Below are 22,531 nucleotides of genomic sequence, written 5' to 3' on the forward strand. Positions count from 1 at the left end.
GTGAAAAAACATCACCTTCTAAATCCAGTTTTAACACATGTAGATGCTACTGCCACAAGCAGCTCATCTCTGTCCCCCTGGAGTTGCGCCACACTCAGACCTGCTGGCTGAAACGTTTGTGTGAACACTCTTTGCTTTGGACCAAATCAAGTGGGATGGGTTGGTTTCAACAGCTTCAATCTAGGAGGCTTTTCTTCCATCCATCCTCCTTGGGACTGAAATGGATCAGCAAGCAAGCAGACTGACAGACCTGGAGAGGCTGTGAATGATGGCATGGGGCAGCTGAAGGAATCTGTGGGATGAACGCTTGCATCCGCAGGTGGAACTGGTGCAGCCAAATAGCGCTTAGATTGGATTGTCTGGGTGTTTTGGTTGTGGTTTGGTGTTTTTCTTGCTGGTTTGCTGGTTGGGTTTATTTTTTAAGCTAAGTATCTTGTAAGCATCCCCTATCCAACATGTATTAATGTGATGATATTGTCTTAAAGGTTGCAAATTATAGACAGATAATTCAGGATTGGACTGAAGCACATGATTACCTCCTAGTGTTTACTAAGGATATTCAGATTTGTCGTGAAGGAAGAGGAAGGGAGTTTCATCATCAGTTCTGACATTTTAGGGGAAGAAAAGAGCCTTATAATTTAGAGATCCACAGACATCAATGTATTTAGTAGGCAGTCACAAAAATAAGCAATAAATAGAGAGTAAGCTAAATAGCAGGGATCATACATTAAAAGTTACAAATTAAGACTGCACATGAAATTCAGGCAGAACCATTTTGTTTAGTAAGTAGAAAACCAGTGAAATATGTTGACAGTAAGAGTCATAAAAACAAATGATAAAAATAAGTAGATTAAAAAAAATTGTGGAGGTAAGAGAAAACTTAAGACACCGAGAATGATAAAATGTGAAGCCAAGGCTGAAACACATTCAGTGCAAATATCAAGGTGACCTCTCCCGAGCCAGGAGCTTTGATACTGTGAAACTCCAATAATTTGTCACAATTGGTCTATTAAGTAAACATAAGTCATTATCCAATGTAATTGCTTTTCAAACAGATAATTTCTTTAAATCACATGTAATTTAAACATAATACATCTTTATGAACTAAAAGTCTATGTTTTACTGGCATAAGTGCTGATGGAGAAACATTTCTATCTATTCCTTTTCAGAAAGTGTTCAGCTTAGTTAAGGTCAGCATAAATGCCAAGTAATCAACATGGGAAACTCAGAAGAAGGTCAACTACTAGGAATAGTAATCTTGAAAACACGAAACAAGCTAAGAAAGGAGTTGGAATTTAATTCTTTACCATAAAATGCATGAACTAGAACATCTCTGTCTGCCCTTAGTGAGACAATTCTCAACATCTCGGCATTATTAAAGAAATTCAGTAGTAGTTAAATATTTCCGCATCACTTCTGCATAATTTTGAAAAACATCAATTGAAAATATACATGGGGAATTGATAGAACCTTGTGTATGCACATAAATTAAACAGCTAGAGATTCTTGTAAAGTCAAGTTTGTCAGTTGTACATTCTCCACTTTGCAGTTAACAAGCATGGTAAATGCAACCATTGCCTCCAATTGCCTATAGTCAATGAAATGGTGACAACTCATTAATCAGGTCACACAATAGCAAGACTGGTATAAGATTCCACAACATTAAATCCTCATTAGGAATGTCAGGGACGCATTCCCAATATGTACCCACATTACCTGCATCATGGCTGACAGCTCTGATTGAAAGGGACCTTCGAACCTTATGTCTTCCTTTGTGAAGAGCCTACTATATACATCAGTAAACTACTGCTTTACTGAAAACTAGTAAATTATAACTTATGAAGTCAATGGCAAAATAAAACAGAAGATTCCTAGAGCACTGACCATCATGGCTCCACATTTTATCATTCTCAGTGACTTGATCCCTCTTACGTCCACAACTTTCTTTTACTGCTTTCTTCAATACTTGTTTTAAACACTGTGGAAAACACAGCAACTTTTCCTTTCTGTTCACTTTGGGAACTAGGCTTTATTTTTCCAGAAGAGACAAAAATCATGCGTGGTGATTGAATTGTTCTCTTCTCTCATTCCTAAAGCCAGGAAAAAAACCCCGTAAGACTACAATCAGTTAGCCAATATAGCTCAAAATGTTGTTGTCTTACAGCAGTAATGTTCCTAATGGCACTTGGCTAAAAAATATATTCTGGACTCATAATGGTCTGCTATATTGTGTTTACTAGTTACAACAAAAAGAATGGTTAAAAACCTATCAGTGGCATAATGTTTAGCACCTATTATGGACACAGATATAACTACCTTACGGCAATTAAATGCATAAGAAAATGATTAATGTCCTGAAGCCATAAAACTGTGCCAGTTGAAAAGCTATTATGATTGTACTGTCTACAGCTCACAGCCTACACCGGGCAATTTACATCAATATGCATTCTGCATAAAACTGATACTCATTTTTTCCAACACTAGATAATGAACTGTTACATAAAGCTTAAACTACACACCACACACTGGTCACTGCTGGAACAGCTGATTTATCCTAAGGTTTAACTGGTTTAAGATTAGGTTCTAGATCTTCCTATTCTGCATTTTCCTCATCTAAATGCCAAACATTTCACGCTGTCAGCTTCTCCATTTTAGAAATGCGCTTTTGATCACAAGAACGGAGAAACAGGAAAATGGATACAGAAAACACGCTACCCGCCTGCCAGCTGGAACAATGTGCTGACATTTATACCAGCTCTTATTCAGCTCAGGGATGTCTGAAGCAGACCCTCCCCAGGCAGGATCAGCATAATATTATTCACATTGAACAGTACTTTCTTCAACAAGTGACCTGTAAGTGCTACTCAATTTGACTAAGCAAACCAGAATTTGGTTTCTTTTGACAGAACAAGTCACAACGTGTGATGAAAGATGATATTTTCCATATGGGATACTTCCAACCCTCCGAAAAGCAAAAGTTTAATGCTCTTATTCCAGAAAGAAATGAAAACAGAAGGGGACAGAAAGTCTTCCACTGCCACAGCATGACATACAGTAAATTATTAGCCTATAAATGGTATTGTACATTATTTCTGTTAAAGCATTCTTTCAAACATCACAGAGAGAAGGGAAAGGGGAAAAAAAGAAGCGATATGCTGCATTGTCCAAAACGAAATTGGAAAATGATAGATATGGTTTATCATCTAGTAATATACAGGAAAGCAAGCGCTCCACTCTTTTGTATATAACTAATATATTGAAAGGAATAAAAAGAGAGACACACACAAATCGCTTACAAATCAGACTTTAAAGTAATGTTCTTTCCAAGGGGCTAGATACTCTTTCAAGAAAAAGATAACAAAGTCTTCTCTGCCCAAAATGAAAGTTATAAGAAAGGTATGATACATTGAACCAGATTTCTCCTCAGCTGAAGTCAATGAAATTAGAGTCAAAGTGAACAGGGTCTATAAAGCAGCATCTATTCCTCTAAATGCAATGGAATATTTCACAGCTACTATAAACCACTATAGCTTCTCTGAAACCTATGTATATCGACTTACACCAGCATGAATTTAGCTCTGTTTCCATTTTAGTTAGCATTCAAAAACCTAAAATCCTAGCAGTAGATAGTACAAAGAACATTATTATGAGTAGGTTAGTTAAAACAGGGTCTCATATTCCAAATATAACCCTAGAAGCCACAGATGTGCTGTGCCATTCCAACAAGTACAAAAGAAGAAAGCTAACTAAAATATCTACCAGAAGACCCCAAGTTTTTTTCCATAGCTGACAAAATAAATCTAGTTCTTCAGGCTACTGTTCTTTCCTCTCCATCTGGAACCAACCTAGGTCCTATTCCCTGGCATGACTTCAGAGACTATAGTTGCTCAGACCGGTGAGCAATAATCATTGTGGTGACAGGCTTCTTGTACAGTAGCCATAACAGATCCACCCAAACCAAGGAGCCATCTCAGTTCCTATGGGATCAGACACAAAATCACAACATCGCTTAGGTCGAGCTCACTCCAGGCACCTCGTAAGCCACAGCCTAGTGAGTCTTCCTCCTCAGGACTAATCCAGGTGATCCCCATCCCACAGCAGTGATCAAGGAGGTCCCGCGTGGCACTCAATAACCTTTATTGCACCTGCCAAACCCTAGTACTGAGAGTGAACAGTTTGTTTATGGGCCGTGCTGGCGACAGGCACACCAACAAGTCCCCTCGTTCAGTCTAATGGGGTGAACTGAAAGATTAGTCTGTCATGCTGGCATGAGGCCTCATTTTTCTTCTGTGCTACATAGGTTGCCCCCTTCCCGCAGCCTGTATTTGATTGTGATTAATTCGTCAAGGCTGGCCACAGAATGGAAATGAAGAAATGGATTGCCAATTACAGTTAGTCTTCTCACAGAATACCCCTCAAACAGGCGCTATTCTGCAGCAGTGACAGCTCAGAAATAAACTGAATGTGGCTCTATTGAGCACAAAGCTGACCCAAAGTGTGTTTTAAAGCAGAAGGTGACTTCCCACCACCCCTCCCTCCCCAGCTCTTCAGCAAACGGTTGGCAGGCTGGCAGGTACACAAAGAGGCCATCCACGTTTATTTCTGTAGTCACCTTGTTAAGACATGCTGAACTTCTGACTTAACACTCTTCAACAAGGTGCACATTTGTTTCTGAATACCTTACCTTAGGTAAGCCTGAAGGGGAATTTAATATGTATACTGTTACTGCTAAGAAAACAAAACTAGCAATGGCTCTGCTCTATACAGAAGCTCTTAAAAGCATTCAAACTTTCCCCTGAGCAGTACTTACAGAAAGGTAAGTTTTGACTCTTGCTGCGTTTCCTCTGCAGTAAACCTCACGTGTTCTCACAAGCTGTTTAATATTGCATTGATACACACAGCTAGCTTAAACTGAATAATCGGATTCTGATAGATTAAGGAAATAGGAAACAATTCCATAACAGCCTGATTTTTTTTGTTAATAATTATTAATATGGAATTTGAGAAATAATACCTCATTCCTGGCAATGCATGCGTGCAATTCATTTTACACACCAGCAAATTACTCGTTGCATAAATTCAAAGCATGTGTACAAACCCAACTTTCCATTGCCTTAGAAATTCGGGTTTTAAAAAAGTAATCCCTTTTCCCTCAAGAAAATTCAGGGCACTGTAATAGATGCTTCCTTCCATTGTTGAAATTCAGCTAATTTTATACTATTGTATTGGGTATCACATCTTCAGACAGAAGAAAGGTGAATGTGTTTCCAATAGTGGCACACAGTGGCTTTAAATGTGCTCTGAAGACAAAAAGGCACAGCTCTCTTCCTTGCCCAAGGTGGCCTTCCATTAACACATCCACCACCGAGATCTGTGGTGTGCAGCACTGCAGAATAAGTCTTTATAAACAGGATGCTGGCTTAGAAAGAGGATTAGTCATTCATTACACTGAATCATCTGACTTTGCTATTCTTCTCCTGCCTCCGCAGCAGTTGCCCTTTCCAATGATATATGGCAGCATTCCTATCTAACAAAGATGCAGAAAAAAAGGACACCACAGTGAACGACCCTTGGAGGCAGAGACACCTTTAAACTGTCTTTCAGCTACTTTGATGAGACACAGAACAGCAGGTTTGTTCTGTTGATCTTTTCTTTTGTATCAGGATGAAGAGAAAGTATTTGCCCTAACAACAATACATTTTTACCTTCCACAGGCCACCTCAAAGCACCAATATTTTCACACACACTTCTTCCACACTTCTTTAAGAACCTTCAGACATCAAACATATAAACAAGATATGACCATGGTAATATAGATTTATTCACGTGGTGACTGTCAATATTCGTATTTAGGGTCTCCAGCACTGACAAGGCCCATGATGACAGGTATCATATAAATACACACTAAAAGACAATGTCTGCTATAGAGAACAAAAATCAGAACAAATAAGGGGCAGCTCCACAATATTCTGCGACCAGACCTATCACTGGGCACTAGAAATAAGGGAAGAATAAGAAAGAGGAGCTGTTTACTTCAGGTATTTACTATCTAATGTAGTCACAGAAGTTCAAAAAGATACAGTTAATACTTTGTTGTAAAACTACTTGATATACGTCACACCACAAATACTGTTCACAGAATCATTGAATGGTTCAGGTTGGAAAGCACCTTAAGATCAAGTTCTGATGCCCCTTGCCACGGGCAGGGATGCCTCACACTAGACCATGTTGTCCAAGGCTCTGTCCAACCTGGCCATGGACACTTCCAGGGATGGAGCATTCACAACTTCCTTGAGCAACCTGTTCCATGGCCTCACCACTCTCACTGTTCCTGTTCAACTTTAGTCTCTCAAGGCTTTTAAAAGCTATTTAAGTATACAGGAGCACAGACTAGTATAACTGTTCTGTTCTCATCAAGTAAGTTCTATACTGTGAGTGGGATTCAATATTAACTGAAAACATCTAACAGTTTTCATTTGTAAATGTCAGATAAAACAACTGCACGGTATTACAATGATTGTGGGTGATGATCTAGGATTAAACATTGTACCATAGGCATTTTTTTCTAGCAGCTCACGTATTGAGAATGTGTGCTGTGTAACTAAGATTACATACAAGACTAGTTATGCCACAGTGCATGGGTAAACGAAATCACTGCTAATATGACACACATCACCTCTAGTGCAGGTTTTCAAACCCAGGAGTAGTCTCACAGCTGTCAAGATGATACCTATTCTTCTTTAACTAGATTAATTTTTTATTCAGTTCAGCCTTTCAAGGAAGCTTAGTTGCATCATGAAATTTGACTGAAAGCATTAAACTAGCTGTCTTTTTACAATGCGTTTAAAACTCAGGGGTAACACAGTTCATATACAACATTTTCTGTAGAAATGGGGAAAGTATGAAAAAGATGTCTTACAGTAACTAAATCATCACACTACAGTTAATCATGAATATGGTTAAAAGACACACACAACACCACCATGTTCTTCTGAAAAGAAAACCTGCTTTACTCTAGCACCTGATGAGATCTCACCAAGGAATCTGAGGTAATGGTGTGATTCCCTGGTACGAATCTTGCTTGTCAATGAAGAAAACATCAAGAATCTTGGAATCGCAGAAAAAAACAGGTTGGAAGGTTACAGCACCTATGGAGGTCATTCGTTCCATCCTTCTGTTTAAAGCAGGAACAATTTCAAACATGGATGAGGTTACTCAGGGCTTCAGAGAAACGAAACCTAAGAGAGCATGCCTTTGTCTTGCCTTCCAAATGCTGACCTCCCAAGATGAAATGTAGAGAAGTAGTCATGAATAGCAATATATAAGCTTAACTGGTTTACTTAGTGATTTAAATTGGTATCTAAATGATTAGATTAGTAGCCTCTTAACTCTTTGCGACAGTAATTTTAAGTTATCTTAGGCCAGTTCATTCTTTATTATACCTTTAAAACTAAATGAGGTGAAACTGCATAATTTTGAGCTTCGGCATCCTTCTGCTTCTTCCTCAATGCCGTGCTATGTTCCATACTCATTAAAGCAAATGGAAATGGTGGAATGCACTAACAGATTGGGCTCCAAGTTCAGTTTTAGAGACATGCTCTTTTCTGGGTAAAGGGGCAAGACATCATCAAAGAAAAAATTCTGATAGGTATATCATATCTAGGTCTTTTACCAAGAAGTATTTTATATTTCATGTCTCATGCTAATTTAATGTCTCCAGGACAAGGTCCATATATCTTTATTTTCTTAACTTCAATTCACTTCTTAACAAATTAACTTCAAAGAGCTTCAACCTTTCCTGATTGTGAAGCCACAGACCAAACAGAAGATTATCTTGTTGACATCAGCCAGGAAAATTTAGGAAAGATAATTAAGTGATGCTGTTGCTTTAGAACAATAAAGAGTTTTAACTTTCATCATGGTAATTGAGACACTTTTAATTCTTTGAATGGAAAACCACAAGTACCAAAACAAACATTGTATCTGACCAGCTGAAGCTCTGTTTGTGTTATCAGCAATATGCTTTCTGAATACCAGAGATTTATTCCGGCTCTTTTATGCTGTGCAGAATGGTTTGCCTGTGAAACAAATACAAAAAAAGTGACAGGAAAAAGGGGAAAAGCACCTTAAGGGCAATGTGGGTTTGATGCCCTTGGAGATACTATGGCTTTTCTTCAGATAAAGTCTGCAGATATCTATGTAGCTCATTACAAAAACAACTAGACATGAGCCATGCCAGGAGCTTCAAGATGAAAGCCACTATGAAATAAGAACATGAGAGCACATGAGCAATTGTTTCTTGCAGAGTAGAACCAAGACAGCGAGGTTAAAGAGTGTGGGCAGAAGTTGCAAGATTGAAGGGGCAACTGATATAAGCAAATCTAAACTCAAAGTGGTGAGCCTAACACAGGAGCCAAAGCTTTGTAAAGTCTGTAAAGCTGAAGTTCATTATACTTCTGCAGATTTTAAAAACAGTAACTAGGCAGAATCACAGAGTAGTTTGGGTTGGAAGGAACCTTAAAGCTCATCCAGTTCCAACGCCCTGCCACGGGCAGGGACACCTTCCACTAGACCAGGTAGTTCCAAGCTCCATCCAACCTGGCCCTGAACCCTGCCAGGGATGGGGCAGCCACAGCTCCTCTGGGCAACCTGTGCCAGTGCCTCACCACCCTCACAGTAAGGAATTTTTTCCTAATATCCTAATCTCCCTTCTTTCAGTTTAAAGCCATTCCCCCTTGTCCTATCACTACATGCCCTTGTAAAAAGTTCCTCTGCGGCTTTGTTGTAGAGCCCCTTTAGGTATTGGAAGGCTGTTCTAAGGTCTTCCCTGAGCCTTCTCTTCTCTAGAACAGAACAGGCTCTCTATCTCTTACTAAAAAAAAAAAAGGAGAAGACAAAAAGCAAGGCCATGAAGCAACTCAGTAGTAAGTCTCCAAAAGTCTAAGCTTTCAAAGAGAAATTTCTAAGGACAGTCACTAAATGCTATTTTTATGAAGGACAGGATTTGTCCTCTAATATTCAGGGAAAATGCTGTAAGTTGGACCAGTCAGCAAGAACTTCAAAATAGATAAAATTCTAGATAGTCTAACTACAGGATCCATAAAATGCTGGTTTCCACTGAAAAGGAGAGCTTATTAAAGTCTCTTGTCTGGAATCAAGTTTGAGCTTCTTCTTACTAAATACGTCATATGAATGTTAATTTTAGACTGTTGAGAGCTCATTGATTTACACTTTCCAGTAATAATTTTTTTAGTCTTTAAAGTATGGGAAGAGATCAATTAATATCATGGACACGGCACTGTCTGAAATAAGAACACTGTTAAATAATGCATGCAACAAATTTTTATACAAGTAGTAATTAGATTTCTAGGATTACTTGAATATTATAATAGTCATTTCAGAGCTGTTACAATTATTAATTTTAATAATAATCTCGGTTAACTGGTGATCAGTCCCAAAAGCAGCAGCAAAAAATGAGTTATGTAGCTTCCTCTCTGCTAAAATATTACATTAGACAAATCATGGAGTAAATAACGAAATGCAATTAACTTCCCATGACTTACAAAAAATTACTGTTAAAACCACACAGTAGTGTCAAAGAAAACGATGCAGTCTGAGTTGAGAGATAAAGAGCTGCTGATCAGATCATAAAATTGTCTTAGTTAAGAGAATCTTCTTAATGAGAATTTTCTTTATGTGACCTACTGGATTTTCGCTCTCCCCCCCATCACAGAGAATTTGTATAATATCCATTTTCCTAGGTCACCGTAATTGACATCACAAAATTCAAATGCTGATGATCACGTACAGCATCGGGCCATTGTGATGGTTACAGGGACTCAAAGCACCAAGCAGGAGATAAATATGAGACTGTTTCACAGTCACTATACGTTTGTGTATAGTTGCTCGAAAAAAATTTGCAGCTAACTCCTTCCTCAGAAAGACACAGCACAACCCTTATTAGAATTGCTCATTAAAGAAACATATAATCTTAGGAATGAAATGCCAACAGAAAATGAGACAAAACGGATGGGAAAGATGGAAATAGATTGCCTCAACCTTTAGCCCCGTGTCAGGAATTTATTCTGCCTTAGAAAACATTTGGTTTAGTCTTCTGACTCAGATTTTCAGAGGGCTTTTATAATTCTTCAGTAGCGCACCTGTCGGTTAATCCCTTGTTATAATCTATCCGGGATCACCTCACAGGGAGAAGAGCTGATGGATACGCTCACAGCCCTCTGAGGACTGGCAGGATGAATCGTTCTTTGGATACAGAGGAGGACACACTGGAGGTCAGGACAGCTGTGACACGAGCTGGCACTAGAACAAGGGACCTCTCTCCCCAGATAAAGACAAAGCAGAGCAGAGGATCTGTGATACCTCCCGGCATCCTGCCTTGAGAGCGTATTATATGATTCTGTTCCCTATACACACTGCACACTGCTTTTTTTCTCCTTGCTTTCTAAGCTTGCTTTTCAGACTCTCCTTTAGAAACACATAATAAATTTAACCTTGCAACGTTTTGCCATGACCAGGCCAAAAGTTACAAGTAAGCATAATCGGCCTGATTCTAAAAGAAACAAGTCTTACTCCAATGTAGTAAAGCTGTTTAAAATGTGGTGAACCTCTCTGCATTTCCACTGCCTAAATCACCGCAGACATTCTGCACTTTCAAGGCTTCAAGTCTTTTTCTTTCCCTTTCTCTGTGTTCTAAAAAGAAATTCAAACATACATTCATAACAAAACCTAAGAGCTGTCATTATCTTCTCAGAAAGGACAGATGTTATCATTTTAGTGAAAGTCAAGCTAAGGCAAAATATACACCTATACTTATGTAGAGACAAAGAAAAAAAACAACTGGAGACTTCTCTTAGTTTCATCTTTCCCTCCCTCTTTCCTTTTCTCTTTTCCCCCTCAAATTTAACATAACATTTAAATACTTGCTTATGTTGCCAACAGAAGTATCTGGGAGCAGAAGCCAAATACTGTACTACTTTAAAATACCACTAAGAAAGTAACAAATAGGTGTGCATAGACCGTAACGTCTTCAACTCCTTCCATATGTAGTCGACCCCACAATTACCTCTCAACAGAGTATTGTGACAAACATGAAAATTCCTGTCTTCTCATATCCATCTGCAGAGCCGTGCTTTAATTTTGCAGCTCGTAAGGTTTGGAGCACTATATATCAGGCATCCTTGTTCACTTTGCAGGCTGCAAACACCAGAATCAGGGGATAGCTTCTTAAAGGCGTTATAATGAGGTGTTCTGCCGTAAAATCTACTGAGGAAAGTTGCTGCTTTTTTTTCCTCCCTCCTTCTGGCAGTACCTCAGACATAACGAGATGGTAATTATGGGGAAAGTGGATGTGTAAATGGTGATTCACTGTGTATAAGGTGAAAATCTGACACACTACAGCCTAAAATAACAGTTTTTACCCTCAGGATTGCATATTTGTCAGTAGATTTATTTTTATTACTTTTTATTTATTTTTTTTTTTAAACAGATAGTAAAACTGCTTTGAAAAAGGCAAAGAAAAAAAAAAAAGAGACAAACCAGAAGAAAATCCTTAAAAACATAGCTGGCCTGAGAGAAGCTGTGATAAGGTTAAGACTGCCCTGCTCGACTGTTATTGAACCACTCCTGAGGATCTGTTGCTCAATACTCCAGTACCTCCCCAGTGATACGGGAGTGCTGCAAGGCCTCTGTGCTCCTCCTGAGCAGTTTCGTTTAGGAATCTTCATGCTTTGGATATAAAGGAAAGCATTTATTGCAACAGAAGAGAGTAACCCAGGAATCCATGGGGATATGACTCTTCATAACCTTTTCTTTCTTTGATTATCAGTTTATAAGCATTTTGGAGGTGACGGGGATCTCTTAGGAAAAGATAGCACCTCCTCCCCCACACCCCGAGTGCCTTTAAGCTCTTACTTGTTTTGCAGTCCTTACAAACGTTCAGCATCGGTTGCTTTCCACTTCATTTTTTAAGGATTTAATCCCTCATTTGAAGCTATCAGACTCCCAAACCAAAGATCCCTCATGAGTGAATTTGTTGCCAGCGCTCCTTAAATAGGAGTATATTAAAATCAAAGTTTTGTCTCCTGGCACAGTGCCTTCATGGCAAACAGCCTTCTCGGGGCTTTAACTCATTCAAGCTGGAACATCCACAGTGTTATGGGTGGAGATGGAGTGTCAGGAAAGTGTTTGGGGAGGAAAGGCAGACCTTCCCTCTATCCAACACCCTTCTCATGAAAAGCTATCTGCCCTTAGCCAAAACCTCGGAAAGAAGCTTGCTTGCCTGTTTCTTCCCGCTTTGCTTTTTATGGGAGAAAAGGAGTGCTCTGCAGTGATGCAAACAGGAAAGGATTGCTTTCCAGAGAAGCGTGACTACTCTCTCCTGATAATAACAGAAAACTCAAATAATCGAAGCCTTTACAAGAATTTGAAGCAGAGCACAATTCCGATTCCTAAATTGGATACACTCAGTTCATCTCTTGCAGATTTGCCCACTTCCATTTGGAGGTGAAACCCAATTCTCAGCCAAAGGCTCCTGAAGGGACAGCATTTGTTCGTGTGGATCTAAGGTGAGAAATCAAGGCAGTGTGTTCCTTCAATAACATTTTATTGGGATAGTTCAGTGTTAACTGCAAGGTACATGAAGCAATACTAATCAGCAAGGCCAGCAGGAATGAAGCTGATCCACTTGCTTGTCTAGACGCTGACTTGATCTAAAGGAATGTGCATATATGGAGGGGAAAAAAACCCAAACAAAACCAGGAAGATGAAAGCATAGCTTTGCGGCTTTTGGGTGTACTTTACACCTCAAACACATCACACTGCATAATTTTAGCACTGAAACTGCTATCAAACATTCCTGAAAATACTGACACCTGAAGCCTGACGCAGGACTGCCTGTTTAATTACTGCTTTCAGGCAGAATGTCTGAGAGCCTGGAAAGAAGGCATTTATTTCATTGAGGAATACAAAGTTTATTAAAATGTAAACAGTAAAATCAATTAGAGATTGTATTCTCCAAACAAACAAACAAACCGACACAAAGCAGCAGCGGATTTTAGCAGAAATGCGTCTGAATTCATTTCCAAAGGTGAAAACAGCAAACAATTACTGAACAGCATCTGCCACAGTACATAATGTTTCAGTAGTGCCAAGGCTTTCCAGTTAAAATCAATGCTAACGTCAAGAAAAGCAGCCAGTACCTCAGGAAAAGAAAACTAGAGATTCCTACCAGAGATCCTTTCCAACTTTCTTTACTGACTTCAGGGAATCATATTCCTCACCTGCTGAAACCTTTTCTATTAACTAGGCCAATTATAAAAGAAACTCATAGAATCATAGAATCAACTAGGTTGGAAAATTATAAAAGAAAACCATAGAATCAACTAGACCTTTAGACTAAAAGACCTTTAAGATCGTCAAGTCCAACCACTACCCCAGGACTGCCAAGGCCACCACTAAATGAACTCCTATTATTTGTAAACTCCACTTACTAGTAATTTCCATATATTTATTCCATGTCTTGCCTGTTTTCATAAACTAATAACAAAAATGTGCCTGTATTAAAGATCAAGATTGAAGCTGAACAGTCCAGAACTAAAACATAGAGCTCTCCTCAAAGTTCAAGAAGTGGACCTGAGCTAAGGACCAACACAGAGCAAAAGGTTTCCTGTCACTGGAAACCACATCCTGTGAGTTCTAGTGTTTGCGGCAATGGCATCTGCATGTTCTTCTGCACTACTGGAAATGCAACTCAAACAGAAAAGGACGCCGAAGTATTTAGATTCTACCTTCTGAAGCCTAATTCGGATTTACAATCAGCAGTCAATTTCAAATTAGAAGTCCTTGAAAAAGAAGAAAGAACCCTAAATATTCCTGTCACTTCCCCCTACATCTGCAGTGCATGATTAGACAAAACTAAAATTACTTTATCTAAAAATTACTGTGTTATTTTCACACAGCGGCAGCTATGTCAAACTACGGTGTTACATGATGACGGCGTTTTTTGAATCTATTGCTGCTTATCATGTTTCTTTAAAACCTTTCAATGGTACAAGTAACCCAACCTATGCACCTACTGAACCGAAATGAAAGGAAAAAATCAGCCTCTGTCATTTTTAAATGAAACAGTATTTTTGTCCCCTAGTAACGTGCACATCCTTCCAAATTTCTCCATGTTTTTCTAAATATGGAACAGCTTGTCTTCCTCCTCCTTCAAATATCATGCCCACTTCTTCCACAATGTCAACCAAAAAGCAGCTGACTTTTCGTGATGGATTGCCTTAAGTTTACAACAAAGCAAGAGACAAACTTTGTAATAACCCTTTCCCCCTCCAGTTCTTCATTTGCATGTAAATTAATAAACTAAAAACGTGGAATCACAACTCAAGGGAGCTAAGACAATTTCATGCTATTCTAGCAAATTTGCTTGAGAAAAATACACTTTTTACCCAGTCTTGGCCATCGGGAAGCCTATTTTTCCCTGCTGAAGCCACAGTAGTGAGTTTAAGGGTTACTGGAGCTGCAGAAGTGTAATCACAGCTGTGGGTCTCGCCTCACAGGCTAAGGGTTGTGCTAGGGGCTGCACAACAGTACCTCACTTATCAGCACCCTGGTATCTAGTCACATTCAAAGGTTTTGGGTCTCTGTTATTTAACACAATATAAATAGATTTACATTCCAAAATGACATCTGATATGAAATATGACTGTTTAAAATTGTAATAATAGAAAAACTGAGCAAGCAGTAAGCAACATCTAAGGTCGTACTTACCATAAATTCCTGTTGAAATACAGGGAAATGCCTGTAAAACAAATGAAAGGGGAAAAAATATCAGTGGGATTTCTCTTTGCTGAACTTTTTATCAAAACCAAGTGTATTTTTAAATGCCTGTTTTCCAACACCCCGAGATTAGATGTTGCAGCCTTCACTGTTAGAGCAGTCAATTCATAGGCATTTTCATGTCCTTATATGAAACATATTCCATATGTATTTCTTACTGCCATGTTAACAAAGGCACATTATTTTTTTCATCTCGAGCTATGAGCAACATTTGAACTTAGAATCATTATTAAAACTGCCTTTTGAGCTAAAAATTAATGCCATGAGCTAAAAATTAACACCATAAGCTGGTACAGTAGAAAAAAGAAAAGGTCATATTCTCTGGATAGAGTTAGACAATGTTTCTTCAGTAGTAAAATAAGCTTGGTCAGCTTAAACCCTGCCCTCCCTTGCCTCTTTGCCATGCCCTCAGTTCACTATACCCTCCTTTTTTGTTTGAGAGCCTTTCATTTTTAACCTCATTTCTTTCAGACATGTGGTTTGTGGTGTGACCCAACACAGCTGTACTGGAACAAGTCAAAGGCTTGCAAACCGGTTCAGAGACATGAACCAGAAGACATTGGGTGAAAAGGCAAGGTACATTTTTGGGTCAGCTTGGACATCACAGAAAATGCATCACGCCACAAGAGATGGTTCTAGACACTGTGAAAGCAAGAACACCCGTTCATGTTTCTCCTAGCTGTAGATTCGCGTTTCTGTGAGCCCGAGTCAGTTTTCCACCAGGAGAAACCAAAGCCGTGGTTTCACAAGAGAGACAATTTTCTTTGTGTGCCACTGATACGTGATAGCACCTTTGCCTCCCACCTCTAGACTGACAGCAAACACAGCTCAAAGGTACAGGAGCACCTGGGACCAAAGTCTCAAATATCCACCCTGAGGCTCCCTCCAGATACCTCCGCAATGAGTCACCATACAAAAGAAAGGAATTCTTCTTTCTTTACTTAATCGCACAGGAAAACATCATTCAAAGCTAATGCTTGCTTTATATTTAACCAGGGAATTAATTAGGGAATGGTGATTAAGAAAGGAGAGGTCTAATGGAAAGAATACATCCTCCCCTCCCCTCTGAAAATACTTAACTAAAATAAAGTGGGGGAGAATTACAGTCTCATTCCTTCTCACAACCACTACAACTTACATCCTGAAAAATACTTAGCTTTGTAGTTTGTACCCAATAAATCACAACGAATCAGCTCTTTAAGGAAATGAGGAATGGAGTAGGGGGAAAAAATATCCACAGGGTTACAGAGCTCAGGCTGAGGTGGCAACAGATGCTCCAGCAATAAGAGAGGCATAAAGGATGATTTTGTCCGGTTTAGAAACAGATTATAAAATTCACCACTGCTGAAGCTTCACATTAAGAGATAATGGAAAACACAACACTTATTTGGAGCCATTCTTTGCCAGAACTTTAGTAACAGCTCATGATTTAGATACTATTATTAGCCACACGGAATGAGTAATGGAGGATTCAAGGTTGCTCCTCTCACTGGCCCCACAACTCTGGGCACGGGCAAACAGTCCTGCAGCACATCTGAAATCCCATCAGTCCCACAGCTCCTTGGGCAACACCACATATGGTGCACACAGGAAGTAGCACTGCCACCACTGACTTCAGATGCCCACGTATGGGACAAAGCACCCACTGTGGGGGACCGTGCGCCGAGATGGCTGGGCAACCCCTGGGCAGTGAAGAAGAACCATGCACCATCTGCCTCCATGTTGCTACAGGTTTATCACCTATGCACAGCAAAGGGCATCAGGCTGATAGGGTGCCCAAGCAAGATGCAGCTACTTAAATCTAGATGGTGATCTTAAAGGGATTTACAAGACCAGCCACTGGACGGGCTCGGAATATGCTGTTTAGATCTCACACTGCAACGGTGTTTATTTGGGCCCCTGGAGCTGGGAGCCCTAAGGGAAGCCCGTGGGCTCCAGGGGACTAGCCTTCCTTTTCAGCCCTGCTTGCAGAAGAGATCAGATGACTGCATTTTCAGCACTGCACGACAGACACCTGTTGCATTTGTTCATCTCCATTCACAGAACACGCTGCTCTGAGGCTGTTTAGCAAGCTTTAGCCAGTAATTTGTGTGTTGTGTGTGATTCTTAACACCTACTTGAAAATTACTGTGCAGACACGTCATAATCATTACCTTGCTTTCAGTTTCTGTCACGCAGCTGAGACATGAATGGAGCTACAAGAGCGCGTAAAATCCCATCAAGTTCCTTTGGAATACCAGTCTGTGCCATAACTTAGATGAGCTCTGCCCTCTCCCTCATTCAGAGATGATCACAGCATATAACCAGCAGATGTAATTTCGTAAGATGTGACAGTGCTTTTATTCATTCAAGAAAGGCCTGCGCCTGAGATCACATTTCAACTGTGTTTCTCTTGGCTCCTAGGGAGACAATTTAGTCTAGATGCCAGGTTGAAATTACTGGCAGAGGCCTAATGGGGAACTCACAGCATGGATATCAACATACTACAATATTTGGCTTGTGGACAAAAGATGTTAAGGTTGCTAACCTTTTCTGTGCATAATAAAATCTTAATTATGTGTTTGATTTCAATAAAAAATTCAGGTTCACAGTAGGAAATATTCATTCCCATTTCCACAATAAAATGTTTCTCATCTTAATTTGTTGCTGGTAACTGCTATTTATTGACTAACCTTTAATTTCTTTGCTACTGAAATAGCGTGTTTGCTTTACTTTGAGGGCTGACAGCACTCAAAACAAATGTAACTCTGGAGTAAAACACAAGTAGTAAGAGTGAGAGCTTACTACTACTATGCTGCTGCCATCACCTAGAGAAAGAGGACAAATCAAATCAGCTGCATGAACACTTTAAGGCTGAGAGTGATTTAATTCCTGTAGGAGAGCATGTGGGTACTCAGACTCTGGTACTTTTTAATTGAGTGTTTCTTTATTAAGGCTACAGCAGCAGTGTTAATTAGGATGAAATGTAATGCAGTTTCATGAGGAAAACTTACAATAGTCACCATGTGGAAGCCAGGTTGGACTCTTAGGACATTTCAATAGGAGGAACCTGGGTATTTAAATACTTAAGGGCTTGTCTACAACATGGGGTTCTAGTTCACACTGAGCTGCAATGTATTAACTGTTATACATTAGATGAATATAATTGCTACATCTACATGACCAGCTGCCTCCTACTGCAGTCCTAATAATTGCTTCCAAAGAGCAAAGACTGTCTTCAAATTAAGTGCTTGGCATTCTGCACCAGCATCCCAGTGTCATTTCTGCCACAATCCAGCCACATACAAGGTAAGCACTTGTCTGCCAGCACATAACACAGCAGATAATAATAAAATTAAACACAGATTGAGCTTTTTCTGGTTTCACTGCATCATCTCCTGAAGCGGACGAGCACACATGCTTGAGAGCCTTTCCCTTGTGAAACTGGCATTGCTGAATCTTCACAAAGAACTTGGAACTGTTTAAAAAGTCTTAGTTTTTCATAAATTGCAAGAGGAAACAATTTTTATTTGATTCTTCAACAAAGTCAAAAGTTCTTAATATCTCTGGGTTGATGGTAGTTATATGTGTTACACTAACCAACACCACGAGCTTCTCCAGAAAGTTCAAGGTAACACATATTCCTTTGGATATACTTTATTCATATATATATATATATATATATATATATACACACACATATATACACACACACACTTTATGCACTCCATATACTCTATACTTTGACCTTTTTCTTGGTCATGCTCCTTGCTAGCTAGAGCCTGTGCCACTACTGCAGAAAACCTTGCATCTGAACAAACTTGAGGATGTTAAGACTACTGTTCCGAGTATCTCACTATCTATGTATCACCAGTGCTCTGGGACCTGTGATACAGGCATTTTGCTAGAGGATGAGCAGATAACTCACCCTGGGAAAAGATTTCTTCACCAAGCATTTGGTCGATAAGAAAATGAACATGCGCCAGCCTCAGTGTGCGCTCGCAGCCCAGAAAGCCAACCGTATCCTGGGCTGCATCAAAAGGAGCGTGACCAGCAGGTCAAAGGAGGTGATCCTGCCCCTCTACTCTGCTCTTGTGAGACCTCACCTGGAGCATTGTGTGCAGTTCTGGTGTCCTCAACATAAAAAGGACATGGAACTGCTGGAACAAGTCCAGAGGAGGCCATGAGGATGATCAGGGGACTGGAGCACCTCCCGTATGAAGACAGGCTGAGGAAGTTGGGGCTGTTCAGCCTGGAGAAGAGAAGGCTGCGTGGAGACCTCATAGCAGCCTTCCAGTACCTGAAGGGGGCCTATAGGGATGCTGGGGAGGGACTCTTTGTCAGGGACTGCACTGACAGGACAAGGGGTAATGGGTTAAAACTTAAACAGGGGAAGTTTAAATTGGATATAAGGAGGAAATTCTTTCCTGTTAGGGTGGTGAGACACTGGAATGGGTTGCCCAGGGAGGTTGTGAGTGCTCCATCCCTGGCAGTGTTCAAGGCCAGGTTGGATGAAGCCTTGGGTGGGATGGTTTAGTGTGAGGTGTCCCTGCCCATGGCAGGGGGGTTGGAACTGGATGATCTTGAGGTCCTTTCCAACCCTAACTATTCTATGATTCTATGCTTCTAAGCAGCTTGTTCCTTTGTGAGCTCCAGAAGTGGCCTTTTCATCTCCCCTTTCTTTTCTGTAATCTGAGGTAGCAGCCAACCTGTGCTCAATGAAGATGATGCCCCCCTGTATCAGCTCAAGATGGGTTACATCCCTTCCCCTACCACCTTCCTCCAGAGCCTGTGAAGCCTCACATGCTCCTAAGCTGTTTGTTTTATTCCCTTAGCACTGCAAGGAGCTATCTGTTCATAACTTCTCTATTAACCTTCTCCCTCTTATTTGCCAGCAAGTGGGAAGTTGCCCTTCAAGCTGGGACATGGCTTTGAGCACTATACCACAGGCCAAAAATAATTAACTTGCCTGCCACTTTAAAAGACCATCTCTACAGTAACTTAGCAGCATTAAGAAATTGCAAAAGCACTAACACAGATCAAAGAAGACCTGAAGCTGCAAAAACCTAAGCGCCAAACCACTCTCCATGTCAGATAAGCAAAAACTTGAATCCTTGCTTCAATAGGAGAAAGCCCCATTTCTGCTGCTCCAAGGACCTGACCCAAAACTTAACCAAACTGTGCTCTTACAGTGCCTCAGATTATTATTTTTGAAATTTGACTTGAGTTTTTGTTTTTCACCTTGATTTATATAAAAATATTGAAGTGAGATGAGTTCCTCTGTGATGGGAGCATCCTTGTCTGAAAAGTAGTACAGTGAGCGCCTCTGCTAGATTGTTTGTCTTACAGTCAGTGATGGCTTCATGAACTGAAGTGGCAGGTGAGTGGGCAGAGAGAAAATTGCTTGTTTAAGAGCAGCCCTGACAACACTGCTCTGCTGTGATTCATGAGGGTGAATGCCAGAGGGACGCTGCAGAGGTAAAGCAGAGCATTACAAGGTAAAGCTGCCTATGCTGGAATGAGTTTTGCTGCACAGAGTTAAAGTATAATAAGGAATTTTTCACACCCTAAGTTCCCACGTGTGTGTTCAAAAAGTTCACTGTAACATAAATATATATTTGTAATAACTTTGTAGAACATCACAGATTAACAATGTTCCTGTTTTCCTGGCACTTTACTACCTCTATGACTTGCCATGTCCACCTTCAAAAGCCAAAAGTATTTACTGCCTAAAGCTATGCTTTCTGCCAGAAATAAACATGTTTAGATAGCATGCTATGAATATATTTTTAACATTCAGCACCAGAAAGCTGTGGCACGTACACAGTGGCATTGCAAAGTGCTGTTACAGAGACTGCAGCACAGTGCTATGAAAGCTAACTATCAGCTAAACCACAAAGTAAGCCAATTTAAACGATACCAATTGTTTGAATAATAATTTATTTTTCATTACAAGATTTTATGATTTGAATCTAGTGGGTGGTAGAGATGTGTGGTGGGGAATAGAGTGGTGTATGTTATCACTTGGAGCATGTAGTCAAGCTGCTGCACCTGCAGGGAATATAGAGGACCTCGATCAAGCAAAAACAAGCAGAAGGATTCAAAACTGGAACCCTTCAAGCTCATCCATGCCCATCCTGGCAGCATCCACTTGGGCAGCTGGCACACACAAAGGTACCATCAGATGTGCACAACAGTACCACTCCCCCAAGGTTTCATTACGCCGTTGACATCTGGGGTCCCATACCCGCTTCAGATTAGCTCATCTCCATTGTGCAGACTTGGACTTATGGCACACAACCACAGACAGCACCATCTACACCCAGAGTTCAACAGGAGTATGACCTCTGGAGCTCAGGGACAGCAAGAGGCATGCAAGTAAACTAACTAATCATCCTTAAGTCTAGCATCAAGCAGGGTGAGTTTGTACCCCAGGAGAACCATCAAACTGCTGTTCCCTGTCCCTTGCCATGACTGTTAGCCTACCCTAACTTAATTTCTGTTAGCCTGCCCTAACTTCATTTCTGTGAGCCTAAACAGTCTGACCCCAGTTATAGCACTGTTTTTCAGTGTTCATCAAGTAACTTCAGTATCAGCTACCCTGATATTCCTGTTGACGAGCCAATGCTCCTAAAGCACTTGGGTGCCTTGGATGCCTTTCAAAATAACATGCTCTATAAAATCACCTATCTCCAAAAAGCACAATAAACCTATAACCTTCAGGGCATACTGTACCTCTTAAGCTGTACAAAATATCCACAGGGTACATGCATACATATTTAAGATACCAGGAACTTTTCAAACATTTCATATCAATCATTTCAGAGCCAGATTCTGCTACTTTTACTAGATCAAACGTATAAACCGAACCATTTCATAAACCACTGGCTATAATACTATCCTGTTGCCTTTTAAAAATCCTTACACTACTACTTGGAACAAAAATAAAGAAAAACTTATTTCCCTGTAAATCTCCTGCCATAAATTCTGTATTTGTCATCATTCTGAACTGTAATTCAATGAGCAATAGATTTTGCAAGTAACTGTCATACAAATAAAATTTATTAATAGAGAATTCTAATGCAACTCCCTATACTGAAAATGAAGAGAAAAAAAAAAAAATTACAGGGAAGAACTGAAAATCGGAATGTTTAAGCTCAGTTTTCATTACAGACCATACTAGCATGTTTATTAATCCATCTTTAAATAATACAAAAGTAATATTGCCTCCAAAATGAGTCTCTCGATCACAGCAGATCACACACACAAACCTTTAGGCATTCATATGAGCTTCCTCATTCACACAATATCCAGATACACTATGAGATACAACACCCAGCTGCTCAGCACTGTTAGAAACACCAGGCACATGCAGGTGCTGAAAAAAGTTGAGGGGAATATTGTAGTATAAACGTAAGCACCCAGCTATTTAAATGCTATGAAGTTTACATCTCAGCTATGTTGAAGGTTTTCTGAGGATGCTGATGGCTGACAAAATGCTGGTCAAGCAACTACAGATGAAGTTCAGATTCAGACCCAATGTGAAACATCCCTTCTGGACGGTGGCTCACGACTTCTCAACGCACCTTCATCTACCAGACTGTAAGTTCACATGGCACAATTGAAGGTCAATAGGTTTAGAAAATGATACACAGCGGTATTTACATTTCAAATAAAACCCTAACAGCTGGGTGGC

The 22,531-nt window shown here is 40.0% G+C and overlaps 1 protein-coding gene across 3 annotated transcripts in view; it reads right to left on the reverse strand.

Moving 5' to 3' along the window:
* The window catches only part of MACROD2 (mono-ADP ribosylhydrolase 2), an 890,631-nt gene that overhangs the window by 275,286 nt on the left and 592,814 nt on the right, over positions 1 to 22,531 (reverse strand). For all 3 annotated transcript variants that reach the window (XM_065682311.1, XM_065682310.1, XM_065682309.1), the window contains exon 7: positions 14,788 to 14,818. In XM_065682311.1, coding sequence (XP_065538383.1) covers positions 14,788 to 14,818 — 31 coding nt within the window. The remainder of the gene's footprint in view (positions 1 to 14,787; positions 14,819 to 22,531) is intronic.

This window comes from Lathamus discolor, chromosome 5 (genome assembly GCF_037157495.1).
Source record: "Lathamus discolor isolate bLatDis1 chromosome 5, bLatDis1.hap1, whole genome shotgun sequence".
NCBI classification, from domain to species: domain Eukaryota; kingdom Metazoa; phylum Chordata; class Aves; order Psittaciformes; family Psittacidae; genus Lathamus; species Lathamus discolor.